Here is an 11,999-nt window from a genome sequence, read left to right on the forward strand (position 1 = left end):
AAAAAGTTCATAAATCACAACATAAAACTCAAATAATTTTTCCTGATGTACGTATAATGCATTGAAATTAGAAAGATGCTCAAAATATCAATCCTTTAGTATTCTTTCTAGAAAAACAAAATTCATTTTTGCCTTTTATTTTTTTAATGAAAGACATTAAAAAAACAAAACAAACAAACTTCATATGCAGCTAGCTATTGCTTGTGGAAAGGTATAGTGGTTTGTCCTGCTAATACTTTTTTCATTGGATACAAGTTGCAATCATTTCTACATGTTAAGGGAAGGAATTACCCCTGCAGAATACAATTAAGAAACATTCAAATAAAACATTAATTTACTTATTTTAGGATTTCCCACTTTGGGAAATCCTACACAAATGGTTGTCCTTTTTAGTGTCATGGTTATATAATGTGACTTTTTTTTACGTACACACTGAATTGTAAATGTTTTGCTACATGTGTTTCATTAAACTACAGCACTCTGTGTGATATTTGTATTTTAGCTTTTAACAACCGTTTCAAAGATTTTTTTATTTCTGCAGTTTGAAGGACATAGATTATTGGGTTTAACATGGGAGGCATGACACTGGCTAAAGATAGGTTTACAATCCTTGCATTTGGATGTATTGTACTTCCAAAACTATAAACAACTAAAATAGGAATGAAATATATTGCCACTAATGAAAGGTGACCTGTACAGGTTTTCAAAGCCTTCACTCTTTCCTTACATGTAGAAATTCTTGACAAAGAATAACCTATACAGCAGTAACTTCCCAAGACAAATATCAGAGGAAGCCATAGAACAAAAGCTCTTGACCAAGCAGAAATAGTTTTGTTAGGGGTAACATCATTGCAGCCAAGCCGATATATAGGGCCATGGTCACAATAATAGCTATTAATAACCACAGATTCACAAAAATATAGTCTTGTGAGAAGGCCAACTGCAGTTCCTGTTAGAGCAATAGCAAGAAGCCAGAAAAAAGTGATCAAAGACAGAATGATTTTGTGGCTCACTCTCATTTGATAGTGCAACGGGTACATGATAGCCATGATTCTGTCAAAGGACAGAACGACCAGATTAAAAGCTTGCACTGACATTAAAGTAAAGCAGAAAAACATGAATGTCAAGCAGTTGTTGTAAGAAATATAGTGATGGTTAAACAGAGAAATGTCAAGAACCTTTGGCACCAAAGCAGAGCTACTTAACAGGTCTGTAAATGCAAGATTAAAAACTGCAATATATTTAGGACTTCTTAATGTATGGTCAAAAATTATTATAAGCATCACAGCTGTGTTTCCCACCACTGAAAAAATGTAAATAAAACACAGAAAGACAAAGTAATACCTAATATTAGGTATGCCAACAAATCCACTTATTATAAAATTTGCAGGTCGCACAAAAGTGGTGTTTTTCTCAGCAGCTGAGTTTAAAAAATCCATTTGAAGACCTTTTTGTCTTCTTCTTTTCTTTTTTTTTCAATTCAGCCAAGCTTTCTTTAGTGAAGCCTGCCTCTGAATAGAAGCAAAGCAGCTTTGTGTTTTGTTCCTTATAGCAGCTATCTGTTCCCTTGTGGAAGTAACGGTGATTAAAGCTGAATACAGGAAGGTTAGGCAATGGGGGTAACTGAATAAGGGTCAAGCTTGTCTGACTACTATAGCAGCAAGTTTCTCAATTTCCTTACAGCAAAAAATAGTCTGTGGTTGACTGGGTCAACAGCTATAGTGGGTTGTTTTCCAATTACATCAAAACTCATATATAACTGCTAAAAAGACCCCAACAGTTATGATTAAAAACACAATATGTACTTGTAGTGCATTGTTTAGGCCCCACTCACAAATGCACAGTTCAGATGGTCCAAACAGTCCTATATCAAAGAAAAAAAGAAACAAGAAACTGCATCATGTTTAGTCAAAGTGAGAACTGAACAAGAAATAACCTAATGATTTTTAACTCATTGTTAACTATAAAGCTTGACAACCCATTCACATGAAACATATACAAATACATCTTTATTTGGAGGCACATAGAAGCGTACTTCATAGTATTCTACCTAAAATCACTGGCTTATTCCAAATGCCTTGTGTGGCCCGCTGCTTGGTCTGACTGAGCAGAACAAAAGAACTTCCTGTTTGCTGTCCAAAGCAAATAAAGCAAATATAGTTCCCTTTCAGATACGCCCATCGATCTTTCATGGTATCATGGTCCTGGGTCCATGACCCAGTGTTTATGTTTTCAGACAGTTTGAATCTGGTTTAAGTAATATTCTTTGTTGTTTTCTGTTTTATGATATATTTGCACTTTCTGGTCTTTAGGTTGTTTCCATGACTCCCCTGTGTTCCACGTTCCATGTTTGCCAGCCTCCTCCTTCAGTGTTCCCTTTCTGTGGCCCAGTCAATTGTGTTCCCATGTCTGTTTTTCCCCCAATCCCAGTGTCAAGCCAGCATGTCTTAATCTTTGTCTCCATGGTTATCATACGTCCTGTTTTATTTTGACAGTCTCTCGTTCTGTGTTTAGTATGTTCAGTTTTGCTTCGACCCCGTCTTGTTATGTCTGATTAGTTCCAGCTGTGTTCCCTCCTGTTTCCCATCCTCTCATTACCCTGTGCTTATTTTAGCCCTCTGTCTTGCTCTGCTTGTTGTCCATGTCACTGTGTGTTTCCCTGTGCTCCTCATGTTCCTGGCTGCTCCTAGTTCTCTGTTCTCATTTCTTAGTTCCATGTTTCTAGTTTAGGTTTTGTTTTCTTGTTTGTAGCGTTCAACTTTTTTGTACAGCAATAAAGCTACCCCTTGTATTTTATCCCTTCGATTTTTGAGTCTTGTGTTCGGCTCCTACTCCTGCTTGCCACACAGCTATCCATGACAGAACGACACGACCACAACATGAATTCAGCGGGCTCAAATCACCCCAGGAGGGACAGAGATCTGGTCCACTTCTAGAGTCTGGTGAGGCACATTGCCCACACCTCGGGGCATTCATGGACTTTGCCTCGTTGGAGTTCAGCCCGACTGACAGTCTTCTGGAAGAACCCTCACCTGCGCCAGGTTAAATTACTCTGGACCACCGAAGGTCTCCTTCCTGCATCTGGAGCTCAGCCAAGCCGTCTCAGACTTCTGTGTCAGCTGGGAGCTCAGCTGAGCTGACCCAGCCTATTGCAGACTCCACACTGCCGCCTGAGCCTGCAGGTTTCCATCTGCCTGAGCCTGAAGAACACCCATCATCTGTGCACAAACTTGAGCTGGAGGGTCCCTGTTTGCCCGAATCTGGGAAGCATCTGGAGCAGGCTGTGTGCCACGCGCAGCCCCCTGTGCCCCTGCACTGCCCCAACCAGCTCAGTCTCCACAACAATTGGCACTGTTTCTGCTCCACCAAAGGTCTCTGCACCGTACTGTCCTGCTCCACCAGAGCCACAGGTCTGCACTCTGCCCAAGTCTGTGCTCACTGCACCACCAGGTCCTGAGCCAGAGGTCTGGGCTCCACCCGAGTTGGTAGCCAGTGCACTGCCATGTCCTGCTTCGCCAAAACCCAGTCCTGCTCCATCAAGGGTCTCCTTCCTCATCAACATCAGCCTCCAGCAAAGCCACCTGAGGGTCTCTGTCACTGGCCATCTGCCAGGCCACCTTATAGTTTCCGTCTCTGTCTTCTCCATTGTCAGCCTCCGGTCCCGTCAGCTGAGGATCTTCGCCATCATTGTCAGCCTCCAGATCTGCTCCGTCTTCATCACCGGCCTCCCATTCAGCCCCCTGAACTGTTTCATCTCTGCAGCTGGCCACACGGCCATGAATTGGTAGTGAATGTGTGATGTCTTGGGTTCTGCGTACTAGTCATGACCAAAAGATTTTAGTCAGATTTTCTTCTGATTCTGCTTTAGTGCCATATGTAGGACTTAATGATTGTGGCCAAGTTGCTCTTTTAGTGGCAAGCAGATTCAGAGTCCTGTTTATTGCAGTAGATAGTCAGGCCCAATAGTCCTTGTTCATTGCAGGAGATAGTCAGACCCAATTTAGTCAGCAGGTCACAGCCTAGTAGGTTGAGAGGGCAATATGGTGCATAGAGAAACTGATGTTCAAATTTTGATCTCCACAAGTCACATCCAATGGTTTTGTGAAATACTGATGTTGTGGTTCCCCTGAGTATCCAACTTTCAGTGAAGCTGTTGTGGGTCAATCGTTTCATTGAGTTGATGGAGAAATGGCTGCCCCTGTGTCAGCTATTAACACAAGTGTCTCACCATCTATTGTGTAGTTCACCACTGGTTGGGGGTGGGTGGTGTCATTTGGCCTGCACCGAATTGGTTCTTGCACTCTCACAAGAGCCGATCATACTGTTAACACAACTTCAGCTCCTCACAAGCACCTGCACAGCTAGCATGCTAATGCTAAGCTAGCCAAGAACCCGGAGTGACGTTAAAGCTAAGTAAATGCTGACCCCAGCCCAACACTGTGCTAAAGTGAGCCGTCAGTTGGGATAAAGTCAGTCGCTGATGAACTTCAACAGGTAAGAAACTGACGAGCAGTCAGGCTGCAGTCCGTTTCTACCCGTTCATGTTTCTACGGTAGAATCATTGTGATGATCGCTTTAAAGTCCGTTTGTGCTGGTTTACAACTTTGATTTTGGTGCTGTCGACTTTGTGTTCATAACTAAACACTGTAACGATTGTTAAAGGTTATTTTACTCTGACAGGTCAACTATCTCTGTGGACTGTTGTTGTTTCTTTAAGAGACATGTTTGGTTGTGCTGCAGAAAAAGTGAGTGAGTGTGTGCAGGAAGGGGACGGGGTTATTGCTGTTGTTCTTGTTCGGAGCTGGAGAGTGAGGACTCTCCACGGGGTTAACGGCTTGTTTTCCTTTACCCTATACAATAAATCGTGTTGAGATCAAAACCTCTGGTGCTTGAGAGCATATGTGAATGTTAGAATACTAAGAGAAAGATCACGTCTGTCCTAATTAGGATAGATATTTTTGCTGGTGTGTGGGGCTGTAGCCTGTAGGTTTATATTGTTAAATAGTAATTATGAGACAGTATGTTTCAGACAGAGTAACAGTAACAGAGTAACATGAAAGCAATGTAACAAGAAGTATAATGAATGTCTTTCTTCTGGGTGTAATTAAGTAGCATACTTCATTGCTTTTAAGAAAAGTGTTCTGTGTAATATTTGCAATAATTACTTTTTTGAGTAATGACCCTCAGTAACACTGATCACAACAAAGAGGGGAAAGACCTCCAACATGCCCAAACATTTGACTACGCAGCACATAATTAACTTGCATGAATGTAATGTCTTTGATATGCTGCTTAGAGATGGTGGTGACTCTCAAACTGGAGCCAATACGAATCAATAAGGAATCGAATCGATAAGTCATATCAATAATGGAATCGGAATTGCTAAACTCTTATTAATTCCCATCCCTAACCAGCACAATCAGCAGTAATAAGCGGTCTAATAAAATACTTTCTTCTGGGAGTAATTAAGTAACATACTGCATAACTTAAGAAAAATGTTCCATGTAATATGTGTAATACATTACTTCATTAACAACTTCCACACCGATCACTACAAAGTGGGGAAATACCTCCAACACAGACAAACATTTAACCACACAACATCCAGTTATCTATAAGAAATCAAATTGATAATTGACTTTGAAAATGCGATTAAAATCAGTAAATTCGTAGCAATTCCCATCCCTAGACATATTGGAAACTAATTTGATCTCTTAAATCTGTATTCACATAGAATGTGTAAATGCCACAAGCTTTTTAAAGTTAACAGTGTGTCTTTGTTTGCAGTGGACTTTATCTGCTATTACCTTTTCAATTAACCATAAGCAGTGGATGACCGTAAATGCCAGTCAAGTATAATTTCTTATGTGTTGAACCGTAAAGTTCTGGTGAGCACAGTGTAACAGCAGTCTGGCGAGGAAGGAGCGGCTAGCAGGTCCAGCAGGCATAGGGTGTGAAGGTTAGCCGGATAACTCAAAGCCAGTCAGTTAAATCAGACAACAGACCTTTATTCGCTGCCAGCAACACAAGACCATACAAGCCAGGTTTCCACGGCTCTACTCTGTCCAAACATACATGTGCGGGGATCGGTAGCAGCCAGCGCCAGCCCGTTACAACGGTAAGGTTTCTCTGAGAACAGACACACGAGCAGCATGTAATGGCTGCCACCCTATACTCACACACCCACTAGGAGACTCCCACAACTACTACAATAGTAGGGCAACCCCCCCCCCCCCCCAGTGGTGCTATAATACAATAAGGGTTGTTACAACAGCTACCAGTAGTACTACACTAAAGTACTACGAAAGTAGATTTTTGCAATAAAATAACTGTATAATATCATAAAGTTGTGTTTTCAAATGAGAAAGACTGTAATTAGATTTACAGTATATATTTTACTCTTAAAATTATTTACCTTAACCCTTTATTGACCGGCCCTTCAAATTTACCTGTAAAATGGGCCTGCCGGTGGGCCCATGGTCAATAAAGGGTTTTAAACAGGTTTAAAGTGCATTTAATAGTAAGGTGTCACAGCTAAAATATACTCTGGACATAAGTTTCCACCATAAGAAGTGACAATTAAATAACCACACAAAACTTAGAGACTAAGACCATACACAAAACAGAAACTTCCACTAACACAGCTAGATATCCTGAAAGTCACAGTAGGGCTTTTATTAACTGCCTTGTGGTTTAAAGTCAAATGAGAATGTAAAGAAATGATTAAAATTAATAATTATGCTTTGTAATGTTCATTGACCAGCATCAAATACACTATTACATTACAGTCTTTCACAAAAACACACACAATAACCGTATACGTGATGTTTTAAGAGCAAAAAATTATAGCATAAATTGTGGCATTGTACCACTGAAAGAAATGACCTCAACACTGGAAATTAGATTTAAAATATTTTCTACTTATAAATGTATTACTCCAGCAACATTCTTTGTTCACAATAAAATGTTCACACATTGTTTTTAGGATTTTTATACTTTACATTTTAAATAGTCTCAATTTTCAACAACAATTATAAAATGTTATATTGTTATTATGAGACATGAAACATTATTGTTTTGTTTGCCATATTTTGGATTATTTTATATGAATTTTTAGTCTGTTTTCAGCTTTTTAAAACCCCCCACAAAGGATGATTGGGTACTGCCAAGGTTCAAATCTGAATGCTTTTTATTTGTTTGCAGAAATTTTAAATTGCATTTTAACTTTTAATAACTTCTTCAACGATTCTTTGATTTCCTGTGTCTGAAGACCATAGATTATAGGATTTAAAGTCAAAGGCATGACAGTGGCCAAAGATAGACTTATAGTCCTTGCATTTGGAAGTATTGTACTCCCAAAGGTAAAGATAAATAGTGTAGGGAGGAAATAAATTGCCACTAATGAAAGGTGACCTGTGCAGGTTTTTAAAGCCTTTAGTCTACATGTAACAGTTTTTGACAAAGAATAACCAATACAGCAGTAACTTCCCACGATAAATGCCAGTGGAACCCAAAGAACAAGAACTGGTGCCAAATGAGCAATTACACGATTTGGAGTAAGATCATTGCAGCCAAGCCGATACACAGGTCCATGATCACAGAAATAGCTCTGAATAACCACAGAGTCGCAGAAAGAAAGTCTTGTGAGAAGACCAACTGCAGTGAGTATGATAGTAATTGCAAGAAGCCAGAAAAAAGCGATCAAAGATAAAATGAGCTTGTGGCTCATTCTCATTTGGTAGTGCAGCGGATATATGATAGCCATGACTCTGTCAAAGGACAATACAACCAGATTAAAAGCCTGTGCTGCAAAAAAAGTCAAGCAGAAAAACATGAATGCCAAGCAGTCATTGTAGGAGATATGGTGATGGTTAAACAGAAAAATGTCAACAAGCTTTGGCATCAAAGCAGAGCTACTTAACAGGTCTGTAAATGCAAAGTTGAAAACTCCAATATGTTTTGGACCTCTCAATGTATGATCCAAAATTATGACAATCATCACTAGTGTGTTTCCCACCACTGAAAAAATGTAAATAAAGCACAGAAAGACCAAGTAATACCTAATATTAGCTATGCCATTAAACGCACTTATTATGAAATATGCAGGTTTCACAAATGTGATGTTTTTCCCAACAGCTGAATTCAAAAATTCCATTTGAATATTTTTTTGTTAATCTTGTAAGGTTAAAGTTAATGTCCTTTATTTTCTGTTTGGGCAAACCTTGTTTAGTTAAGACTGGCTCCAAATGGAAGCAGAGCACCTTTGTGTTCTGTCCCTTATAGTCACTTTGCATTCCCCTATGACATCAAACCATATGGTTACAACTTTGTACAGACAATTTAACTAATAGGAATATTACATAATGGTTAATATTTTCTGACTGCCATCTATGCTATCCTGAATTTTTTTCTGAATGCTGGTCAACCTCAGACTGACAATACAACTCAACATCATGTTGTTTCGGATGAATTAAAAAGCTGGAAAGGGTACTTAGTGAAAAATGTGTACCCTTTTTCTACTCCTGATATTAATCTAAGATTACCAAATACCGGCTTTGCTGTCCTGCCAAGCTTGCTGTTTGGCACTGTTACTTTGTGTCAATAAGCTCGTAAGTAGCAAATTTAGTTAATAGAAGTCAGTCAATAATGGTAAAAGCTAACATATGTTAAAAGACTCATCAAAGGTAAAATATTTTTTCACAAGACAGAAGAGGATGGATGGCTGGAATGGAAAGATAGACAGATGTTGTGCACTGCCTTGGAAGTTTGGAGTGCAGCAGATGTGATTGGTCTTCACCCATGATATTGTGATGGGCCAACTCACAGTTTTTTTTTCCTCCAGAAGTCAACCACCATATCTTTTGTCTTGCTGAAATTCAGAAAGAAGTGTTTCTTTCAGACCATTCTACAAACTTCCTCACCAGATCCCTGTACTCAAACTCCTTCCCACCCTAATGCGCCCAACCACTGCAGTGTCATCAGAAGATTTCTGCAGGTGGCATATTCCACTGTTGTACTGGAAATCTCACTTAGCAGAAATGGCTGGATGGTATAAAGGGTACTGGAAAAATATTTTTTTGAAAAACATGTTTCTCGCTATGCCACCAGTACCATCCAGGTGAGAGTGACAGCAGCACAGAAAATGAATAATTGTACGCTTCCATTTACTTATTTATTTTTATTTATTTTTTAGTTAGGGCACCCTTGCATATGTGCACTTAGAGGTATACACACACTTATATTTAAGCATATTGTTTGTCATGGGTGTAGGACATTCCTCCCAATCACACCCCACTGTTGTTGACCAAGAAAAGTCCCCCAGTATAATAATGGAGCCCCGAAGTGGGGTGACTTTCACCAGCTAACCAAGAACTCCAAGAATACTGGGTCCCCGCAATAGTGACCCTGAGCCTGCTCACTATCACGCACATCCAGCTTTAAGGACACTAGTACATATAACATGATTTGATTCAGCAGGTATAGTGAGTACAATTAGTGAGTACAGCATGTGTTGTACTCAAGTGTTCTTAGTGCAAGTGTTTTGTATGAGTTACAACTTTCTGTCCATTGACCTTATATGTTTAGGCATTTTTCTGTAAGTAGTCTCCCAGGATTATTGTTTTCTTTGCTTATGTTTCTTTGTCCTTTGTTACTGGAAGACTGACTGTGATTCTATTACCAGCAAATTACATATTACAGTATGTGAGCTAACACACTTGGTTAGACCTTGCTCTTGTACAGACTGGCGAGATTTTCTTTTCCACCCCTTGAAGAGTACCCAGTGTGTAGAGTCTACACTTTGAGTTTACACTTTGGGTGGTTTGTTACTGGGGATTTATGCTTTAGCAGGAAAACTACATCATAGCTACTACTAACTGCAAATCCCTCAGAAACCCTACAGTGTAACCTGATTACCGGATAGCAATTGGCCTGTTCAGTACTGCTGATTCCTCCTGTGCTTTTTAAACTTTTTTTCACCAATGTTTTTTAATTTATTAGTGAGAGAATATGAATTTTCTCATCAATATAAAGAATACGAATCATAGTCTCAACTTAAGGACTCAAAAATTTCCTGTTTATAAAACACCAGCACGTGACCATGAGGAGGAGCTCAAAAGCTGGCCTGTTAATGTCTTTACTCAGAGAACCAATGTTAAAATGTAACCACATGGTCTGTCACTTTTAGTAGCCCTGTGTTCCCTCTGTAATCAAACCATGTGATCATATTGTTATAAGTAGAATTTACTCAATCGGGTCACTACACAATGATTCAGTTTATTTGCCACAAAAAATAACATTTCTAGGTTTCTACCAGTTTAGTCAGTCCTTTACATTATATTTACATTTTGGTTGGACGTTCTTTGAAACACTAATTAAAGGCGGTACCATATCCACATAGAAGCTGGAAGACAGAGAAGTTGGAAGGCTTCCTGACATATTCTCATAGCAGAAAATGATCTATTTAAACAGTCATTAAAATGTATTTCTGTAGTTATATAGTAGCTTTACTGAATAAAAAAAAACAACAACAAGCATATGTCATGCTGCAATGTATACATCTCAGAAAGGCAACCCTTACATTTGGCTAAAGATAAATATGATTAGTTATCGCTATCACCTCACAGCATAAAGGTCCCTGCTTTGAACCTAATCTTTCACCTTTCCATGCTTTCCCTGTTTGTGCATGACTTCTCAACAGGCTTTATTTTATTTTATTTATGATAAACTCCTAAACTTTCACGTTCATAAACTGGCCATAGTTGTGAATAAGTATCTGTATGTCTCTCTGTGTTGGTCCTAACAGTAACAATTATAGTTGCTTAAAAAATTACAAATCACAAATCTTTGCTACATCATGTGTTTTCAAATCAACCACACATTGGCCCGTGAAGTGGGACATTTGTAATTTGGGTTCTATTTGGAAGTATTTAAACATACTTGAACATATTTTTCTTTATTTTATATGCATTCCTTAAATAAACAAAGGGGTAAAAATATTTATGCCAAATTTATTCTTACTTTTTAAATTTGACTTTTCTAATTTTGTAGTGTGTTGTGATTCTTCCCTTTAACTTTTTTAGAGATTCTTTGATTTCTCGTGTCTGAAGAACATATATGATAGGGTTCAGCATTGGAGGAAAGACTGATGTCAGAGACAGGTTTATGATTCTGGCATTTGGCTCTATGTTTGCACCTAGAGTAAATGTGATTAATATTGGGAGGAAATAGATTGCCACTAATGAAAGATGAGATGTGCAGGTTTTAAAGCCCTTCATTCTTTCTCGAACTGTGGCTACCTTAGCTAAAGCATAGCCTATACTCAGATAACTCAACAAAACAATTGTAAGAGGAAGCCAAAGAATAAGAGCTGGCAAAATCCAAGCAGTTATATCGCTAGGTGTAAAATCATTGCATGCAAGCCGGTATATCTGACCATGGTCACAGAAATAGCTTTTAATAACAACTGATTCACAGAAAGAAAGCCTTGTAAGAAGGCCAGTTGCAATAAGTACAACAATAATGACAAACACCCAGAAAGAGGCAATTAAACAGAACATGAACCTGTGAGTCACCTTCAGTTGATAATGCAGTGGGTAAACGATTGCCATAACTCTGTCATACGACAGTGCAACCAGATTTAGAGCTTGCATCGAAAGGAATACATAGCAGAAAAACAGGAATGTCAAGCAGTCATTATATGAAATGTGGGGGTGATTAAACAAAAAGATATCGAGAACCTTTGGCACCATGGCAGAGTTACCTAACAGATCAACCAATGCAAGATTGAAAACTGCAGTATATTTCGGTGTTCTTAGATTGTGATCCAAATATATTGCGGCCATGACAGCTGTGTTTGCCAGGACAGAAATAATATAAACAAAAAACAGAAAGGCATAATAATATTTTATATTAGGGATGCCAATAAATCCACTTATAATGAAAAATGCAGGACGCAAAAAAGTAATATTTTTACCAAGTGCAGAGTTGAAAAGATCCAT

General features: G+C 38.8%; 3 protein-coding genes across 3 annotated transcripts; all 3 read right to left on the reverse strand.

The window, feature by feature from the left end:
- Window positions 1-470: 470 nt before the first annotated feature.
- Window positions 471-1,439, reverse strand: LOC134635307 (olfactory receptor 11A1-like). Its single transcript, XM_063484702.1, has one exon. It carries the CDS (start codon window positions 1,437-1,439, stop codon window positions 471-473), a length of 969 nt encoding a protein of 322 aa, XP_063340772.1.
- A 5,750-nt stretch (window positions 1,440-7,189) lies between these two features.
- LOC134635309 (olfactory receptor 1E16-like) lies at window positions 7,190-8,155 on the reverse strand. The gene has a single exon (XM_063484703.1). The coding sequence runs from the start codon at window positions 8,153-8,155 to the stop codon at window positions 7,190-7,192; it is 966 nt and encodes a 321-aa protein (XP_063340773.1).
- A 2,860-nt stretch (window positions 8,156-11,015) lies between these two features.
- Window positions 11,016-11,999, reverse strand: LOC134635310 (olfactory receptor 1E16-like). The gene has a single exon (XM_063484704.1). The coding sequence runs from the start codon at window positions 11,997-11,999 to the stop codon at window positions 11,016-11,018; it is 984 nt and encodes a 327-aa protein (XP_063340774.1).

This window comes from Pelmatolapia mariae, linkage group LG10_11 (assembly GCF_036321145.2).
Source record: "Pelmatolapia mariae isolate MD_Pm_ZW linkage group LG10_11, Pm_UMD_F_2, whole genome shotgun sequence".
Taxonomy (NCBI): domain Eukaryota; kingdom Metazoa; phylum Chordata; class Actinopteri; order Cichliformes; family Cichlidae; genus Pelmatolapia; species Pelmatolapia mariae.

Excerpts from the sequence above, each read along its gene's own strand:
- LOC134635309 (XM_063484703.1), bottom strand. The coding sequence starts at position 8,155 with ATGGAATTTTTGAATTCAGCTGTTGGGAAAAACATCACATTTGTGAAA.
- LOC134635310 (XM_063484704.1), bottom strand. The coding sequence starts at position 11,999 with ATGGATCTTTTCAACTCTGCACTTGGTAAAAATATTACTTTTTTGCGT.
- LOC134635307 (XM_063484702.1), bottom strand. The coding sequence starts at position 1,439 with ATGGATTTTTTAAACTCAGCTGCTGAGAAAAACACCACTTTTGTGCGA.